The sequence below is a fragment of the Microcaecilia unicolor genome, chromosome 2 (assembly GCF_901765095.1).
Source record: "Microcaecilia unicolor chromosome 2, aMicUni1.1, whole genome shotgun sequence".
In the NCBI taxonomy this organism is placed as follows: domain Eukaryota; kingdom Metazoa; phylum Chordata; class Amphibia; order Gymnophiona; family Siphonopidae; genus Microcaecilia; species Microcaecilia unicolor.
The window spans coordinates 406,416,945-406,438,366 of NC_044032.1; the positions used below are offsets into that span (position 1 = coordinate 406,416,945).

At 43.3% G+C, this 21,422-nt stretch overlaps 1 protein-coding gene across 7 annotated transcripts in view; it reads right to left on the reverse strand.

The window, feature by feature from the left end:
- The window catches only part of ABCG2 (ATP binding cassette subfamily G member 2 (Junior blood group)), a 224,180-nt gene that overhangs the window by 63,924 nt on the left and 138,834 nt on the right, over positions 1-21,422 (reverse strand). For all 7 annotated transcript variants that reach the window (XR_003940662.1, XM_030190666.1, XM_030190667.1 and 4 more), the window contains 3 exons: positions 6,587-6,646; positions 4,582-4,696; positions 61-213 (listed from right to left, as the gene is read on the reverse strand). Coding sequence is in view for 6 of the 7 variants with exons in the window: in XM_030190666.1 (XP_030046526.1) it covers positions 61-213; positions 4,582-4,696; positions 6,587-6,646 (328 nt within the window). In the remaining variant the exon portion in view is untranslated. The remainder of the gene's footprint in view (positions 1-60; positions 214-4,581; positions 4,697-6,586; positions 6,647-21,422) is intronic.

The following is a 21,422-nucleotide window of genomic DNA, read 5'->3' on the forward strand; positions in this document are numbered from 1 at the left end:
AAAACAGGGACACCAACCAGTCTTGACTCTACACCAAGAAAAAAATCTATTTGCCATTACCTTGGAATCAGCCACTTTGGTCAAACCTAACTCCTTGATGACCTGATTGATTCGGGCATCCTTTTCCTTTTGTCGAACAGTCATTGGTAGGCGCAGTGCTGCTGAGAACTGTAAATTCTCCCTCACCGTCAGGGTGCCCATTACGATGTCATCCTTTGGACAAAAATAACCACAACTATCTGCATTACTGTTATTGATGCCACAGACCAATTTCTCTTTCCATTTCTGACACTCACAAACAGCACTGACAAATATATCTACAGTTAAAGAAATAGTGCAACAGCAGAATTCATACCGAAACCAGAAAATCTATGTTCTGCTTTACGTTCTGCATGCAAGACAAAAAAAGTCAGCAAAATCCCCAGCAACTATACACCTTCCACTCAAAAAAAAAGTTATTTCCGGTTTAAACCCTCTATTTGTAAAAATGAATAGAAAGCATGACAGTGCAGGTTGTAGAAGGAAGTTGATTGGTCTTTTGGCTTAGTCACTTCACTTTGGATCACAAGACCACTGCCCTTGTGGCTACTTGATTGCACTCACAGCTTGAAGAGTGTGTAGACCATACTGCTCATTCACAACACAGGCTAGATGATGAAAAGCTTAAGGGAAGTCCTCTGTAATATTGTCACATCAATACAGAGGTTTAGCCATGGGTAGGCCTGGATGGGCCACTGCCCCTCAAATATTGTCAGGCCACTGCATAAATATAATCATGGCAGGGTGAGCGTCACACTAAGCTCTACAGCTGGTCAGATTGAATGTAATTGTACTTAAAGTGGGCAATAAATGACATAAGATGCCAGAATATACATATAGGATCCCCCCATGCCCATTCTTACAGGTCCCAAACACTACTATGTAAAGCATTCAAATCTATACACACTAATCCAGATGAATTTAAATGCTCATCCTGCTTCATATACAATTTTACTGATAATCATTATTCAAAATGGTTCATAAAGTCATAAAAAAAACTAGAAAACATTTAACAATCTGGAAACAAGTTTTAAAGGCTTTCCTGAACCCCAAACTGTTGCATTGTCTCAGGTGTAAGGTAAAGTTATGCTCTTATTTGATAACTTTCTTTCCTTTAGTCACATTAGATGAATCCAGATACTTGTGTGTTGTCACCATCTACCAGCAGGTGGTGATAGAGAGTACTGAACTCTGTCTTATAGGATGGTTTATCACTCTAGGTCCTTCAGTATATCGATTAGCAAAGCAGAAAGGCCAAAGATACAGCCAAATATCCCTCCTTCTCAGAACAACAAGAACATCCAAATGAACCTAAAACTGGAACACTATAACTGAAACAGACAAGTGAAATTCCTGCAGCTCTGAAAACACTAACAAAAAAGGGAAGGGCTCTGGATTCATCTGCTGCGACTACTTTACCTTCCTTTGCGTCAGCAGCAGAAGAATCCAGATACTTGAGTGATGTAGTAAAGCGGTAAAGCAGTCCTCATATTGGGTAGGAAGATGCAGCCCCCGCAACCAGCTCCGACTAGTCAAAAGAGGCATCCTCCCGAACTGCAACATTCAAACGATAACATAGTAACATAGTAGATGACGGCAGAAAAAGACCCGCATGGTCCATCCAGTCTGCCCAACAAGATAAATTCATATGTGCTACTTTTTGTGTATACCTTACCTTGATTTGTACCTGTCCTTTTCAGGGCACAGACCTTGTAAGTCTGCCCAGCACTATCCCCGCCTCCCAACCACCAGCCCCTCCTCCCACCACCGGCTCTGGCACAGACCCTATAAGTCTGCCCAGCACTATCCCCGCCTCCCGCCACCGGCTCTGCCACCCAATCTCGGCTAAGCTCCTTAGAATCCATTCCTTCTGAACAGGATTCCTTTATGTTTGTCCCACGCGTGTTTGAATTCTGTTACCGTTTTCATTTCCACCACCTCCCGCGGGAGGGCATTCCAAGCATCCACTACTCTCTCTGTGAAAAAATACTTCCTGACATTTTTCTTGAGTCTGCCCCCCTTCAATCTCATTTCATGTCCTCTCGTTCTACCTCCTTCGCATCTCCGGAAAAGGTTCGTTTGCGGATTAATACTTTTCAAATATTTGAACGTCTGTATCATATCACCCCTGTTTCTCCTTTCTTCCAGAGTATACATGTTCAGGCCATCAAGTCTCTCCTCATACGTCTTGTAACGCAAATCCCTTACCATTCTCGTAGCTTTTCTTTGCATCGCTTCAATTCTTTTAACATCCTTTGCAAGGTACGGCCTCCAAAACTGAACACAATACTCCAGGTGGGGCCTCACCAACGACTTATACAGGGGCATCAACACCCCCTTTCTTCTGCTGGTCACACCTCTCTCTAGACAGCCTAACAACCTTCTAGCTACAGCCACCGCCTTGTCACACTGTTTCGTCGCCTTCAGATCCTCAGATACTATCACCCCAAGATCCCTCTCCCTGTCCGTACCTATCAGATTCTCCCCGTCTAACACATACGTCTCCCGATGATTTCTATTCCCTAAGTGCATCACTTTGCATTTCTTCGCATTGAATTTTAATTGTCAAACCTTAGACCATTCTTCTAGCTTCCTCAGATCCTTTTTCATGTTTTCCACTCCCTCCCGGGTGTCCACTCTGTTACAGATCTTAGTGTCATCCGCAAATAGGCAAACTTTACCTTCTAACCCTTTGGCAATGTCACTCACAAATATATTGAACAGAATCGGTCCCAGCACCGATCCTTGAGACACTCCACTACTCACCTTTCCCTCCTCCGAGCGAATTCCATTCACCACCACCCTCTGGCTTCTGTCCGTCAATCAGTTCCTAATCCAGTTCACCACTTTGGGTCCTATCTTCAGCCCATCCAGTTTATTTAAGAGCCTCCTGTGGGGAACCGTGTCAAAAGCTTTGCTGAAATCTAAGTAGATTATGTCTACAGCTCGTCCCTGATTCAATTCTCCTGTCACCCAATCAAAGAATTCAATGAGATTCGTTTGGCACGATTTTCCTTTGGTAAAACCATGTTGTCTCGGATCTTGCAACTTATTGGCTTCCAGGAAATTTACTATCCTTTCCTTCAGCATCGCTTCCATTACTTTTCCAATAATCGAAGTGAGGCTTACCGGCAACCTCTCTGAGCTCCCTCAATATCCTGGGGTGGATCCCATCCGGTCCCATGGCTTTATCCACCTTTAGCTTTTCAAGCTGTTCATACACACTCTCTTCCGTGAACGGTGCTCTATCCACTTCAATCTCATTTGTACTTTTTGCAGTCATCGCGCAAAAGTATGCAGAGGCGACTGAATATCCTGGAATGGCTGGCTCAGCCTTTTAAATATCGACCCCCATAATTTCCAGAGTAAAGCTTGATTTTATAAACATTTCAGTTACAGCAAAACAGAGTTACAAATGTTGAGCTTAAATAAGAGAAGGACTATTAGTTTGATTCCCATAGTTTAATTTTCAATGGAATATCTAAGAGGATGCTGAAAGAAAAGCAATACCCGACTGCAGGTGTAACACTTTAGAAAGGCAGTAGAGTATTCTGGGCTAACTTATTCATGATCTTAATGCAGGGCTGCCAGGGGGGGCAGGGGGGGCAAAATTCACCAGGCCCAGCCTCCAAGGGGGGCCCAGCACTGGGCCCTGGAATCTGTTCCTGTCGGGAACCAGTCCCAACACACTGGAGCAGGTGAGAGACAGACCGGGCGCCGGGCTCCCTTGGAGGCCGGGGAGGCGCAGATGCACTGACATAGTGGGCAGGGGCCCTCCATGTCAGTGCATCTGCTCCTTCCCTGCCTCCAAAAGGAGCCCAGCACCAGGATCTGGTGGCAGCCTGAGAGTGAGGGGCAGCAGTGGCAACTGCATTCCAGGTTGGACCTGGCTCCCAAATGGGGGGGGGAGGGGAGGCAGCGGTGGCGGCTGTGTCCCGAGTGGGGGGGCCGGCAACGGCAGCCCTGCCCCAGCTCTGTCTCTTAGCAGTCCTGTCTTAATGACCAGAAAAATTATGTTAAACAAGGTCCTATATTCCAGAGGTGAAGAAAGGAGGATTTCACCGTACTGCTTACATAACTCTGCACCTTTATTTGTACCTCAGGGAAAGGAAGACCCAGATCTTAGGCCTTAAACAACCAGGACTAGTTTCAGAATCCTCTTTCCTCTAGCTGCTGTCTAAAAATAAAAATATATACAACTTACAAGCCCCTTCCTTTGGCCAAGCAGTTATTCTCAAGATATACCATAGATCCAACATCGTCTGTGTCACTCCTGCAGATCCTTTGCCAGAAAGAAAGAAAAAAAAAACTGCTCCCTCTCCTTGTAATGATGCATATTTCACCTACTAGCTACTTACAACTAATAATTTCCAGGGCACTCTAGTGCAATGATTCCCAATCTGTGGCCCATAGTCCCTGTGCTCTCATTTGTAGCATTGTGAATCTAAGACATAGCTTAATACAGAATGACACTGCTGCACACATAAGGAAGGTCCCTTGATAAACACAGCACTTATAGAATACAAAAGCAAAACACCTTACTTGCACAACATAACCAGAGATGCATTTAAAGTTGGCTGGTTGAGGGGCTCCATTTATCAGCACTTCTCCTGAGAGTCCATGAGGATCCTTCCTTGCAGCCAAAATATCCAGGAGTCTGAAGGGAAAAATTAAACATCAGTCATCTCTATTGTAAAAGGGGGAGAGCAAAACTCAGCATAGACGCTCAAATAAAGAAGCTCATAGAAGCTAAAAAAAAAAAAAGACAACAAATGTCCACATAACACCGAAACTATAAGACCCAGACCAAAAAATCCAAATAGGCTACGTCAACGCCAGATCTGCAGTAAACAAAACAACAATACTAACAGACTGGATCACGTCAGAGAAACTCGATCTACTCTTCATCACTGAAACATGGATCCATGATCAGAAGGACCCTATCATCTTAAACCTATGTCCCCCAGGATATAAAATCACCCACTGGACCAGAAAAGAAAAAAAGAGGAGGGGGCATAGCGCTTATATACTGATCTCATCTCACGATTGAAACCACCGTGGAATCCATAACAACCCACCTCGAAATAGCATCAATCAGAATTCACCATACAACCCTGATCAACCACCTAAATTGTGTACAGGCCATCATGCAACTGGAATGAAAGTCAGACGGACTTTATGGACTTTGTTTCAAATGTATGTGTATCCAACCCCAATACACTAATACTAGGAGACATTAACCTTCACCTTGAAGACCCAAACTCTACCAACACACAAGAATGAAGGACTTCCTTCATCTATGCGATCTTACATGGCCATACACGCAAACAACCCACGTGAAGAGTCATACACTAGACCTCATCTCATACAAACTGTCCACCGACCAGAACCTAACCATAACACAAACTAGATGGACAGAAACACCATGGTCCGCCCACTACAAATTAAACCTCTCTCTAAAATGGCGAAAAAGGGGCTCACAACACACGAGAACACACAACTCACACCACGAGAGGCCAAATAGACCTGATTACCTTCTGGCAACAAATATACAACGATTGGACAGCACAAACAGAATTCATATACTACCTTTCAGAATGGGACAAAAGATGCAGACACATACTACACAAAATAGCACCCCTACAAACAAGAACTTCGCGTAGACACAACTCAATACCATGGTTCAACGAAGAACTAAAAAAACTAAAAACACAATCAAGGAAATATCATGAACTCATGGGCAAACGCATTCCAATTAAAACTCAACACAGAAAAAACACACTGTCTCATCATATCATTCCAATACATACAAACCCACAAACAATAACACCCCAGGATACACCCTCCCTATCTCAGACAACCTGAAAATTCTCAGAGTGACAATCGACCGTAACCTATCACTAGAGACCCAAGCAAAGTCCACCATAAAATCATAAAGAAAATGTTTTTATCAATGTGGAAACAAACGCGTGAAACCATTCTTTCCAAGGAAAATATTCCATGTAGCTGCTTGTATTTTAGTCCTTTACAGCTAATTTATTTATTTATTGCATTTGTATCCCACATTTTCCCCACCTCTTTGCAGGCTCAATGTGGCTTACAATACATCATGGATGGTGAAAATATATAAGAAAATAGACATTTAGTATTACAGAAGGATTTTGAGTAAATGATAATGATAAAGCATGATAATAGTATAAGCAAGTAAGTATTATAAGACAATTCTGGATATATGTGGAGGAGTTCACATTTGTTGATGTTTGTGGTATGCCTTGTTAAAGAGATGGGTCTTCAGGCTTCAGTAGTAGTAATGGGCTATCAGGTTGACTTAATATAGATCATCTATCAAAAGTATATATATCCACAAAATTCAGACTTTCCACCTTTGTAGCTGCATTATGCAATCAGCTAAGCTCCACTTGAGAAACAAATGCAATAATTTTTACAATGAAGAGATTATTATTTGATTTGTATCAGAGAATGTTTTCAGTGTTACTTGATTTCTCTTTCACAAGTGCACAAGATATGTTTTCCAGCTCCCACTTACGAAGATTTGCCACTGCCAGTTGGTCCAAGAATAGCATTGATGCCAGGTCTCATAATCCCACTGTAAAACAGAGCAAAACCAGGATAAACATTAATCCCTTGTTCCTTCTGTATACTTTGCAGACATTTAAGAGTAAATTATCTAGAAAATAAAGGAGGAAATCCAGGAGGGGACATGTTTTAGGGAGGAGTACCTAGTGCTGCTTCCTCTACCCAGCCCTTCCAGAAGATCATTTCACCCACTGGTTCACTATGAGGCGTATTTTCAAAGCACTTAGCCTTACAAAGTTCCATAGATTACTATGGAACTTTGTAAGACTAAGTGCTTTCCTATGGAACTTTGTAAAGCTAAGTCTTTGAAAATGAGCCCCTATATCTTCTCAGCCACACCTAAACTTTGTGTCTGAACTAATACCCCTACATAGGATATAGTATGTAAGAATAATTTAACACGATTCGGGCTGTACAGATCTGAAAATATAGTTGTATCTCTTGGGTGCTTTAGGTGCTCATTTTCAAAGCACATAGACTTACAAGGTTACACAGTATGTAACTTTGAAAGTCTATGTGCTTTGAAAATGAGCTTCTTAGTCTCACGCCATAAAAGAGGTATATATGTTATAATGCCTTTGTATCGCTCCATGGTGCAACCACACGAATACTGAATGCAATTCTGGTCATCACATCTCAAAAAAGATAAAGCAGAATTAGAAACGGTGCAGAGAAGAGTGACGAAAATGATAACGTGGATGGGACAACTTCCCTATGAGGAAAGGCTAAAGCAGCTAGGGCTCTTCACTTGGAGAAGAGATGGAGTGGAATGGGTAGAGGTGAATCACTTGTTTGCTCTTTCCAAAAATACTAGAACTAGGGGGCACGCAATGAAACTACCAAGTAGTAAATTTAAAACAAACTGGAGAAAATATTTCTTCACCCAATGTGTAACTAAACTATGGAATTCGTTGCCAGAGAATGTGGTAAAAGCAGTTAGCTTAGCAAAGTTTTAAAAAGTTTGGATAGTTTCTTAAAAGAAAAGTCCATAAGCCATTACTAAAATGGACTTAGGATAATCCACTGCTTAGAATAAGCAGCATAAAATCTGTTTTACTGTGCTGGGATCTTGCCAGGTACTAGCGACCTGGCTTGGCCACTGTTGGAAACAGGATACTGGGCTTGATGGACCTTCAGCGTGTCCCCAGTACGGCAATGCTTATGTTCTCATGTATACCATGTGAAAGTGAACATTAATTTATATAAAAAACCAATGTCCCATGCAGAGTCAGAACAGAGTCAAAATGAGAGAAGCACAGTATCTATAAAGTCAACAGACCACCAAGCTAAAGTGAGTAACAAGAGAATTCGCCACCTGATTTACGGCTACACAACTGATCTGAAGGACAGAAAATACCCCCCCCCCCCCCCCTCCATTTTGCAACACCTTAGCATATATGGCTCATCAGTAATGTGCTACCACCATTTTATCAAGGATCTCTTACAAGCACCGATTTACCCCATGCAATAGTCTGTTTTCATAAAATTATTTAACAAGACCCCTCAAACACTGCCCTCTAGTATATCACTGGGCTTCATAGGGCCTGATTTCTCAGGTTATCCAAATTACAGCAGAAAGCCACTGATCAGCTAGACCCATAAGCCATGCCCTTCAATGCTTGTACAGACATTTAAGATATTTATGGACACTTTCAGAACAGTGATGCCTTCATATCAAGAGAGAGTAATGCCACATATGTAGATTCTCTGGCCTTCTGACACTCAGTCCCCCCAGTCCAGCACACAGACTGAGTAAAGCACAGATTAGTTTTGCTTGAGTAACTGAGCACTTCCTCTTGGTTATACAACAGTGGTGAAAGTGCAATGTTATGCAGTATCTGTCTTTGATAACAGCAAGCTGACCTCGATAAGACTCTGGAAGTGACACAAAACCTTCAGCCCAGTGAGCAATAAGTTACAAACTATGCACCTCTGCCTTAAGTGCTGCATTTTGGTTCAATCTCCCCTTCCCTTGAGGGCCTATAAAACAGCAACACTAGGGGCCCTGTTTACAAAGGCATCTACGCAGTTAGCGCACCCTAATTTTTAGTGACAGCTAAAACCGCTAGCACACCTTTGTAAACAGGGCCCTAGGTGTGTCCGTTCATGCCATGATACATCTTAGTAACCATATTTATCATTATTAAGCCTTCCACTGCCCTCAAAAATGCACCTGGAAAGCAACATTAGTCCAGGGTATACATGTTCAGGTCAACAAGTCTCTCCTCATACGTCTTGTAACGCAAATCCCATATCATTCTCGTAGCTTTTCTTTGCACCGCTTCCATTTTTTTTTAACATCCTTCACAAGATACAGTCTCCAAAACTGAACACAATACTCCAGGTGGGGCCTCACCAACATCTTATACAGGGGTATTAAAACCTCTTTTCTTCTGCTGGTCACACCTCTCTCTATACAGCCTAACAATCTTCTAGCTACGGCCACCGCCTTGTCACACTGTTTTGTCGCCTTCAGGTCCTCAAATTACTGAATAGATGTTAACAGAAGGTCTGAGGTTGTGGGAACATTCCCCATAGACCTGGAATTCAAAAATGTACTCAAATGAGCTGGTTCATAAAAAACGTACTTCACAGAGGGAAAGGGAAATGGGACTTGATATACCGCCTTTCTGAGGTTTTTGCAACTACATCCAAAGCGGCTTACATATATTCAGGTACTTATTTGTACCAGGGGCAATGGAGGGTTAAGTGACTTGCCCAGAGTCACAAGGAGCTTCAGTGGGAATCGAACGCAGTTCCCCAGGATCAAAGTCCACTGCACAAACCACTAGGCCACTATTTATAGGTTAGTTCAACCAAAAAGGCCTCCGAGATTTTAAAACCAAGAACTTCTGCCTCCTTTTCTGTGTTGCTCAAGCTACATCTGGGTATACCCTAATTTAAGAAGGTAACCTCATGGTTATGCTCAATGTCTCAGGTTCCAGAAATAAAAAGTCACTCTTTCACAAGACCAGTTTTTGCCCCTTCTTTCTGAGAAACAAACAGTCACCTATTTAATGCCAGTTTTAAGAACACTTTGGAAATCTAGCCTTAAGATTCCTATGCTTGCTTAATCTTTTTTATTAGCACTCAACAATAAAAAAGGATATCCTGAGGAAGTGCTGACAAAGACCATATTCTGCTTGAGCTGCACAGTGTGACCTGGAGAGTTTTGGAGGTGAAGGGTACAGTACTAAAAGAACAGCAAATGATACTGTTGGGAGCAACCAGAAATAATACTTTCTCGGGGAAGGAGGCAAGCTGATTCAGAATGCAGCAGAAAGACTCATAGAATGTTGCAAGCGACTTGACCACAACACACCATTTTTGCAAAAACTTAATCGGCTACCAGTACAATACAGGGCTAAATTTATGTCTGATCTTCAAGGCCCTGAAAGAAAATGAGTACCTGAAAAATAGGATGATCCTCTACACACTGCCAAGGACACTAAGGTCCTCTCAAGGACTATCACTATCTTCAAGGACCCCAAAAGACATTACACAATGTGATACAAGCAAACGAGCCTTCTCCAGAGTAGACCCCACACTCTGAAATGCACTGCCTGAAAGGCTCCGCTTAACACAAGACTATCTCTAACTCAAGAAGCAGGTGAAAGCTTAGCTCTTCAACCAGGCCTTTAATGAAAGAAGTTACTAACTCGTTAGTCTCACTCACACACACAAGGAGTGACTCTGGCTGCACACACTGCAGCAGGACATGTTTATCCACTCCTACCCTAGCTGAGATAATATTTAACCATCTCTCTGACCTCACGTGCAACTTTCTTTAAATCAATCACCTTACTTTCTTACCTATCTATATGTTACATCTTTGCTTTACCCTTCACTATCAATTAAAATGTTCCATTACATATTGTGCTAACATTGTAAGTAGTATACCATGCCATACTTTGTATTGTTATTTGAATATTTTTAATGCTGTAATTGCTATTGCTCGTGTTAGGTCTGTTCTTACTGTACACCGCCTTGAGCGAATTCCTTCAAAAAGGCAGTAAATAAATCCTAATAAATAAACAAAACATGGATAGACAGAAGACATACAAGGCTGATCCATAATAGTTATAACTTTTATTGAGAAACAACGCCTTACAGTGCACCTAAGAAACAGACTTCCAAATAGTTTGCAACACCTGTCATGCTCTACCAGGGGCGTATCTGAACTGCGGCGGTAGGGGGGGCCAGGGCCAGAGTGAGGGGGCACATTATAGCCCCCCCCCCCCGCCGCCGCCGCCGCCGCCATTGCCGATCCCCCTCCCCCCAGCCGCTGCCATTGCTAACCCTCCCCCTCCGTTGCTCGCCTACCTTCGCTGGCGGGGGACCCCAACCCCCGCCAGCCGAGGTCCGCGTCCTCCTGCCGCTGCCGCTGCCGGCTGCCTTTCGTCCTTTCATTTTTCCATTGAAGCTGGCGCCGACGAAAAAGTTTCTTTTGAATCTGACGTCGCTGCACGTTGCACGTTGTACGTGCAGGACGTCAGACTCAGAAACAATTTCTGAGTCTGACGTCCTGCACGTACAACGTGCAGCGACGTCAGATTCAAAAGAAACTTTCGTCGGCGCCAGCTTAAATGGAAAAATTAAAGGACCAAAGGCAGCCGGCAGCGGCAGGAGGACGCGGACCTCGGCTGGCGGGGGTTGGGGTCCCCCGCCAGCGAAGGTAGGCGAGCAACGGAGGGGAAGGGTTGGCAGCGGTAGGGGGGTCCAGGGCGAAATCTGCGGGGGCCCAGGCCCCTGAGGCCCCACGCAGATACGCCCCTGTGCTCTACAAGTGACATTTTGGGCTCTTTTACTAAGCAGTGCTAAAAAATGACCTTTGCTATTTTTAGCACATGGGTTCCCTATATACTGAGGCCACTTTTAGCACAGCAGTAAACTGCCTACAATTTCAATTTCCCCCTTAGTGGCCATGCACTAATTTCCCTATTAGGGCATGGTCATTAGCACGTGAGCCCTTTGTATAATATAATTCTCAATTAAAAAAAAAAATTTCACACAAAATTCAAATAACTGAACCATCTCAGAATGCATTAGTAGAGAATGACACGGGGACAAAGTTTGTCCCCATCTCTGCAGGTTCTGTCTCTGTCCCCGCCCCATCCCCGCAAGCCCTGTCCCTGTCCCCGCTCCGTCTCCATGGGCTCTGTCCTCACATGCAGAAGCCTCAAACAATTACGACTTTATATTTAAATCTAGGAGTGGCCTAGTGGTTAGGGTGGTGGACTCTTGTCCTGGGGAACTGAGGAACTGAGTTCAATTCCCACTTCAGGCACAGGCAGCTCCTTGCGACTCTGGGCAAGTCACTTAACCCTCCATTGCCCCAGGTACAAATAAGTACCTGTATATAATATGTAAGCCGCATTGAGCCTGCCATGAGTGGGAAAGCGCGGGGTACAAATGTAACAAAAAAAAATATGCTGTGCAACTATTGTGTGTAAGTTACAAACAGAAAACAGTAACAGCGAGCAGCTTTAATAACCCTCCTGACCACCACCCTCTACCCTTTCAACCCCAACAATAGCTGATTTCTACTACACCAAGGAATCCTATCCACCCTGTTAAAATGTCCAGGGGTACAAAATACAACCCGTTCTGTATGCCCTATGAAGCACTGTTAAGATTTTTTAATCTGTGGATGAATAAAAAGTCATCAACAATCTCAGGATTCAGTCTAGCTCTCCTGTCTTCCGTAGTCCTTCCTGCAATAGAAGATGTTATTGTGGTAAAGTAGAAGTCATTTGTGACAGACACATTGGGGAATCATAAGGAGGAAGAGTTAAGCTATGTCCAATACGAGTTTTGGTTTTGCTGTGTTGCAGGGTTAAGGTATTTAAGTTGGATCAATTAGGGTTTGCCTTTTTGAACAGGTTGGTTTTTAGTAGTTTCCGGAAGTTTAGGTGGTCATATGTTGTTTTCACTGCGCTCAGCAATGCGTTCCATAGTTTGTGTGCTTATAAAGGAGAAGCTGGATGAGTAGGTTGATTTGCATTTGAGTCCTTTGCAGCTTGGGTGGTGGAGATTTAGGTATGTTCGTGATGATCTTGATGTGTTTCTGGTTGGTAGGTCTATGAGGTCTGTCGTGTATCCCGGGACTTCGCCACAGATGATTAGAAGATGTTCTGGTAGCAGCCAAGTTTGCTAGTTGTGGCCAGCATGTTTGCTCGTTTTTCCAAAAAAAATCAAAATATCGTTGTCTGAATCACTCAAGCATAAATAACAGTCCAGTTCATTAACAGGATTCAAAGTAGAAAATGACACAGGGACAAAATTTGTCCCCGTCCTCGTGGGCTCTCTCCCAATCCCCGCCCCTGTGGGATCTGTCTCCACCCCGTCCCCGCAAGCTCTTCTCCATCCCCACAGTTACTGCGGTTCCCTGTCCCCGTGTCACTCTCTATGAATTACAGTGGTGGAAATAAGTATTTGATCCCTTGCTGATTTTGTAAGTGTGCCCACTGACAAAGACATGAGCAGCCCATAATTGAAGGGTAGGTTATTGGTAACAGTGAGAGATAGCACATCACAAATTAAATCCGGAAAATCACATTGTGGAAAGTATATGAATTTATTTGCATTCTGCAGAGGGAAATAAGTATTTAATCCCTCTGGCAAACAAGACCTAATACTTGGTGGCAAAACCCTTGTTGGCAAGCACAGCGGTCAGACGTCTTCTGTAGTTGATGATGAGGTTTGCACAAATGTCAGGAGGAATTTTGGTCCACTCCTCTTTGCAGATCATCTCTAAATCATTAAGAGTTATGGGCTGTCGCTTGGCAACTCGCAGCTTCAGCTCCCTCCATAAGTTTTCAATGGGATTAAGGTCTGGTGACTGGCTAGGCCACTCCATGACCCTAATGTGCTTCTTCCTGAGCCACTCCTTTGTTGCCTTGGCTGTATGTTTTGGGTCATTGTCGTGCTGGAAGACCCAGCCACGACCCATTTTTAAGGCCCTGGCGGAGGGAAGGAGGTTGTCACTCAGAATTGTACGGTACATGGCCCCATCCATTCTCCCATTGATGCGGTGAAGTAGTCCTGTGCCCTTAGCAGAGAAACACCCCCAAAACATAACATTTCCACCTCCATGCTTGACAGTGGGGACGGTGTTCTTTGGGTCATAGGCAGCATTTCTCTTCCTCCAAACACGGCGAGTTGAGTTCATGCCAAAGAGCTCAATTTTTGTCTCATCTGACCACAGCACCTTCTCCCAATCACTCTCGGCATCATCCAGGTGTTCACTGGCAAACTTCAGACGGGCCGTCACATGTGCCTTCCGGAGCAGGGGGACCTTGCGGGCACTGCAGGATTGCAATCCGTTATGTCGTAATGTGTTACCAATGGTTTTCGTGGTGACAGTGGTCCCAGCTGCCTTGAGATCATTGACAAGTTCCCCCCTTGTAGTTGTAGGCTGATTTCTAACCTTCCTCATGATCAAGGATACCCCACGAGGTGAGATTTTGCGTGGAGCCCCAGATCTTTGTCGATTGACAGTCATTTTGTACTTCTTCCATTCTTACTATGGCACCAACAGTTGTCTCCTTCTCGCCCAGCGTCTTACTGATGGTTTTGTAGCCCATTCCAGCCTTGTGCAGGTGTATGATCTTGTCCCTGACATCCTTAGACAGCTCCTTGCTCTTGGCCATTTTGTAGAGGTTAGAGTCTGACTGATTCACTGAGTCTGTGGACAGGTGTCTTTCATACAGGTGACCATTGCCGACAGCTGTCTGTCATGCAGGTAACGAGTTGATTTGGAGCATCTACCTGGTCTGTAGGGGCCAGATCTCTTACTGGTTGGTGGGGGATCAAATACTTATTTCCCTCTGCAGAATGCAAATAAATTCATATACTTTCCACAATGTGATTTTACGGATTTAATTTGTGATGTGCTATCTCTCACTGTTACCAATAACCTACCCTTCAATTATGGGCTGCTCATGTCTTTGTCAGTGGGCACACTTACAAAATCAGCAAGGGATCAAATATTTATTTCCACAACTGTAGGTACCTACACTCACAAAATATACACTGTCAGTCAAACCCTAACCTATGCACATGGTATCAACATAATTCCACAACCAAAATCAGTGTGATTTCATGGGTTTTTACTGTCACTGACAATATTTTAGATCTCACTTTAAATTTCTATGTTTTTAAACTTGCTAAAATGAGATATGATTTTTCTTTTTGCTCGATAGGGTTTTTTTTGTTTTTGAAGAATAATGGTCCTGTTTACTAATGTGCGCTAGCGTTTTTAAGAGTGTGCTAAAAATTAGTGTGCGCTAGCCATGTAGACACCCATAGGAATATTATGGGCATCTACCCTGCTTACGAAGGTGGGCTAGCGTTTTTAGCGCAGCTTAGTAAATAGGGCTCTAAAAACGCTAGTGCACTTCTAGCACAGCTTAGTAAACAAGGCCCTTAGTGATTCATATTGCTTTGTTAAGTCAGTGAAAAACATTCACCTACAGTAATCTAGGTAGGGGAAAGCTACTTTGCTTAAAATCTCTTCTCTTCCTATACCACAATGTGGTCATGGAAACCAGTACAGGGTCTGTTCATAGTCATCAAATTAATGCCCTTTGACATCACAAGAGAAATGAAGAGTTTTTCAAGAAAAAAAAGATTTGGACAGTGCTCTTTTCTATATAATATTTTTAACCTGCCTCCTCCAGCATAAAATATCTCAACATAAAATTAACAGATTACATCATAGAAATCTACAGCAATGAATTAGATCAGTGTTTCAGGGGCGTATCTGCGTGGGGCCACGGGGGCCTGGGCCCCCGTAGATTTGGCCCTGGACCCCCCTGCCGATGACCCTCTCCACCCCCCTCTCGCCGCCAACCCGCCGTCGCCTATCTTTGCTGGTGGGGGACCCCAACCCCCGCCAGCCGAGGTCCTCTCTTCCGTTGCACCAAAGCTTCCTGTTCTGAGCCTACTCAGAATTCGAAACCGAAGGAAGCTTTGCTGCAACAGAAAAGAGGACCTCGGCTGGCGGGGGTTGGGGTCCCCCACCAGCTTTGCAACGGAAGGACATCGGCTGGCTAGGGTTGGGGTCCCCCGCCAGCAAAGGTAGGCAACGGCAGCGGGGGAGGGTCGGCGGCGCCAGGGGGGGCTATAATGTGCCCTCTCATTCTGGCCCTGGCCCCCCTCCCGCCAAAGTCCAGATACGCCTCTGCAGTGTTTCACAACTTCGTTAAGTACACTCTAAGTTGGACAAATTTCAACCAAGTACCCCCAAGCTCAAGTTTTTTTTAAATGACCTTCTAATCATGAAATAAAAAATAAAATTACTTTTTCTACCTTTATTTTTCCAATAATGATGGAACACTGTCATTTCAAGGTACAAATTATATTGCAGTGATAGGATGGATCAAATTGGTGGAGAAGTAGAATTATACGTTGAGGGCTTTGAATCAAATACAGTAAAAATTCTGCAGGACACAAAACATATCCTGGAATCCCTATGGATAGAAATTCCAAGTATAAAGGAGGAAAGGATAGTGATAGGAGTGCACTACTAACCACCTGGCCAGGATGAACAGACAGATGCAGAATGTTAAATTGTACAGCGCTGCGTAACCCTAGTAGCCCTTTAGAAATGTTAAGTAGTAGTAGTAGTTATCAGAAATTAGGGAGGCTAATAAACTGAGGAACACAATGAGTGGTTTCAATTACCCCAATACTGACTGGATAAATATAACATAAGGGCATGCTAGGAAGGTAAAAATCCTTGATAAAATCAAGGGCTGCTTTATGGAGCAGCTGGTTAAGGAACCAACAAAAGGGGGAACAATTCTAGTCCTTTGTGGAACGCATGATCTGGTGCAGGCGCCACTTGATAACATGCTCAGATTGATATAATCTCTGGAGTAAGTACACATAGGAAATCCAATACGGTAGCATTTAGGAGACTGATGTGGCGAATAGTCAAAAAAACATCAAAGGAGTAGCTTCAAAGATCAAAAATTTATATCAGGTGTGGATGCTGTTCAAAAATACCATCCTGGAAGCCCAGACCACATATATTCCATATATTAAAAAAGGAGGAAGGAAGGCCAAATGACAGCCAGCATGGTTAAAAAGTGAAGTGAAGGAAGCTATTAGAACTACAAGAAAATCCTTTAGAAAAAAGAAGGATCAGACCGAAAATAATGGGAAAGAGCATAAGGGCTGGCAAGTCAAATGCAAAGCACTTATAAGGAAGGCAAAGACAGACTTTGAAAAGATTGCGTCAAAAGCAAAAACACATAGTAAAAACTTTTTTTTAGGTATATTAGAAGTAAGAGGATGGTAAAAGAGCCAGTTGCACCGCTAGATGACTGAGTGGTAGAAGGGGCACTCAGGGAAGAGAAGACCATAGCAGAGAGATTAAATGAATTATTTGCTTCAGTTTTCACCGAGAAAGATGGAGAGATACCAGTGGCAGGAATATTATTCAATGATGATGAGTCACAGAAACCGATACAAATCTCTATAACCTGGAAGATGTAATGGGACAATTTGACAAACTGAAGAATAGCAAATCGCCTGGACCAGATGGTATACATCCCAGAGTACTGACAGAACTAAGAAATGAACTTACAGAGCTATTGTTAGTAATATGCAATTTATCTTTAAAATCAAGCATGATACCAGAAGATTGGAGGGTGACCAATGTAACACCAATTTTTAAAAAGATTCCAGAATTGATCCGGGAAATTATAGACCAGTGAACCTGGCATCAGTGCTGGGCAGAATGGTAGAGACTATTATAAAGAGCAAAATTACAGAGCAGCATATATATAAGCATGGCTTAATGAGACACAGCCAACATGGATTCAGTGAAGGGAAATCTTGCCTCACCAATCTACTACAATTCTTTGAAGGGGTGAACAAACATGTGGATAAAGGTGTGCCAATAAATATTGTATATCTGCATTTTCAATAAGCATTTGACAAAGTACCTCATGAAAAACTCCAGAGGAAACTCGAAAGTCATGGGATAGGAGGTAATGTCCTATTATGGATTAAAAACTGGTTAAAAGATAGAAAACTGAGTAGAATTAAAAGGTAAGTTCTCAATGGAGAAGGGTAGAGAGTGGGGTTCCCCAGAAGTCTATTCTTGGACCGCTGCTTTTTAAATATATTTATAAATGATCTAGATATGGGATTAACTAGTGAGGTAATTCAATTGGCTGATGACACAAAGTTATTCAAAGTTGTTAAATCGCAAGAGGATTGTGAAAAATTTCAAGAGGAACTTAAGAGACTGGGCACCTAAATGGGAGATGACATTTAATGTGATCAAGTGCAAAGTGATACATATGGTAAAGAGAACCCAAACAATAGCTACGTGATGCAAGGTTCCACATTAGGAGTCACCACTCAGGAAAAAGATCTAGGTGTCATCATTAATGATACGTTGCCTCTGCTCAGTGTGCAGCTGCGGCTAAAAAAGCAACTAGAATGTTAGGAATAATTAGGAAAGGAATGGAAAACAAAAATGAGAATGTTATAATGCCTTTGTATCACTCCACGATGCGACCGCACCTCGAATACTGTGTGCAATACTGGTCACTGCATCTCAAAAAAGATACAGCAGAATTAGAAAAGGTGCAGAGAAGGGCAATGAAAATGAGAAAGTAGATGAGTCGACTTCCCTATGAGGAGAGACTAAATCGGCTAGGGCTCTTCAGCTTGGAGAAGAGACAGCTAACAGGAGATACAATAGAAGTCTATAAAATAATGAGTGGAGTGGAATGGGTAGATGTACTAGGGGGCATGCAATGAAGTAACTAAGTTTAAAACAAACTGAAGAAATTCACTCTAACTAAACTCTGGAATTCATTGTCAGAGAGGTTTTCATCGAGGAAGATGTGAGAGACATACCAGTACCAGAAATATTATTCAATGCTGATGAGTCAGAGAAACTGATACAAATCAGTAAAAATAGGTTTGGATAACTTCCTAACAAAAGTCCATAACCCATTATTAAGATGAACTTGGGGAAAATCCACTGTTTACTTCTAGGATACTGTCAAAATCTTAATGGCACTCTACTTTTAATGTATAAATAAACACAACAAAACTCGAGTAGTAGAGATAAAGTCATTTAATCACTTCATGGATGTGTTTCAGGGAAGTCTCATACAGTCAAATTAGGCAAAACACTTGTGTATAACTCATATGCCTAATTTCAGTGACACCTTTAATCATAGACGACCCCCTACCATCCAGATCAATTTTTTATATACAGTGGGGGAAATAAGTATTTGATCCCTTGCTGATTTTGTAAGTTTGCCCACTGACAAAGACATGAGCAGCCCATAATTGAAGGGTAGGTTATTGGTAACAGTGAGAGATAGCACATCACAAATTAAATCCGGAAAATCACATTGTGGAAAGTATATGAATTTATTTGCATTCTGCAGAGGGAAATAAGTATTTGATCCCCCACCAACCAGTAAGAGATCTGGCCCCTACAGACCAGGTAGATGCTCCAAATCAACTCGTTACCTGCATGACAGACAGCTGTCGGCAATGGTCACCTGTATGAAAGACACCTGTCCACAGACTCAGTGAATCAGTCAGACTCTAACCTCTACAAAATGGCCAAGAGCAAGGAGCTGTCTAAGGATGTCAGGGACAAGATCATACACCTGCACAAGGCTGGAATGGGCTACAAAACCATCAGTAAGACGCTGGGCGAGAAGGAGACAACTGTTGGTGCCATAGTAAGAAAATGGAAGAAGTACAAAATGACTGTCAATCGACAAAGATCTGGGGCTCCACGCAAAATCTCACCTCGTGGGGTATCCTTGATCATGAGGAAGGTTAGAAATCAGCCTACAACTACAAGGGGGGAACTTGTCAATGATCTCAAGGCAGCTGGGACCACTGTCACCACGAAAACCATTGGTAACACATTACGACATAACGGATTGCAATCCTGCAGTGCCCGCAAGGTCCCCCTGCTCCGGAAGGCACATGTGATGGCCCATCTGAAGTTTGCCAGTGAACACCTGGATGATGCCGAGAGTGATTGGGAGAAGGTGCTGTGGTCAGATGAGACAAAAATTGAGCTCTTTGGCATGAACTCAACTCGCCGTGTTTGGAGGAAGAGAAATGCTGCCTATGACCCAAAGAACACCGTCCCCACTGTCAAGCATGGAGGTGGAAATGTTATGTTTTGGGGGTGTTTCTCTGCTAAGGGCACAGGACTACTTCACCGCATCAATGGGAGAATGGATGGGGCCATGTACCGTACAATTCTGAGTGACAACCTCCTTCCCTCCGCCAGGGCCTTAAAAATGGGTCGTGGCTGGGTCTTCCAGCACGACAATGACCCAAAACATACAGCCAAGGCAACAAAGGAGTGGCTCAGGAAGAAGCACATTAGGGTCATGGAGTGGCCTAGCCAGTCACCAGACCTTAATCCCATTGAAAACTTATGGAGGGAGCTGAAGCTGCGAGTTGCCAAGCGACAGCCCAGAACTCTTAATGATTTAGAGATGATCTGCAAAGAGGAGTGGACCAAAATTCCTCCTGACATGTGTGCAAACCTCATCATCAACTACAGAAGACGTCTGACCGCTGTGCTTGCCAACAAGGGTTTTGCCACCAAGTATTAGGTCTTGTTTGCCAGAGGGATTAAATACTTATTTCCCTCTGCAGAATGCAAATAAATTCATATACTTTCCACAATGTGATTTTCCGGATTTAATTTGTGATGTGCTATCTCTCACTGTTACCAATAACCTACCCTTCAATTATGGGCTGCTCATGTCTTTGTCAGTGGGCAAACTTACAAAATCAGCAAGGGATCAAATACTTATTTCCCCCACTGTATGTTTTTTTCTTCTGTCTGCTGATGAAATCATAACTATACAACTTTTTTTATAATGTGACTAAGTGACTCATGTGAATTCAGTGGAAGTTTTCTATTTTTTAAATATTCTAATTCGAACACTTATCTGTGTGTATATTATGGAGCGATCCCAGGAGTTCTTACTGTCCCGACAGGTGCCTGTTTCGCTCAGTCGCTTTGTCAAGGGACAATCGGTTCCATCTCCTTGGGGTGTTTATCACTCATGGCAAGAACCAGCGAGAAGGACAAAAAGAAGATCAGAACGCTGAAAAACATGCGACATCAGTGAATGTTGGAGAACCCTCCGAACATCCAGAAGCCAAAGCGCTGCATACTCCACATGAACCCCCCCCCCCGAAAGGAGGGAAGAAAGAGAGGCTGATGAAGAAAAGCCAATCCACAACTGGTAAGAAAAGGAGGAACCATATGAAAGGTCACTCAGCAAATTGCAGAAAAGCAATCTGCTGAGTGACCTTTCATACGGCAGCGCTAAAAATTCAAACACTGAGTGCCAAAGAGCTGGCAACAAAGGACACCGCTTGTGAGTACAATTCCCGGCACAGGCAGCTCCTTGTGACTCTGGGCAAGTCACTTAACCCTCCATTGCCCACCGCATTGAGCCTGCCATGAGTGGGAAAGCGCGGGGTGCAAATGTAACAAAAAATAAATAAATAAAATAAAAATAAAATAAGCCCCTAAGCAAAGCCTTCTGCAAAGGATCAAAAGGAGTCCGAAGCAATGCTCGGTAGACAAGCAGCCCTAAGTTAGGCTCAGCGAACAAGATCACAGTGGAGGAGCAAAGCACTCTTTAATACACCACATTCGGGTGTGAAGCCAGAAAAGAGCCCAACACTCTCTCCCAGAAGCAGGCTACTGCCACCTGCCCCCGAAGTGAATTAGAGGCCAGGCCCTTCTGCAACCCGTCCTG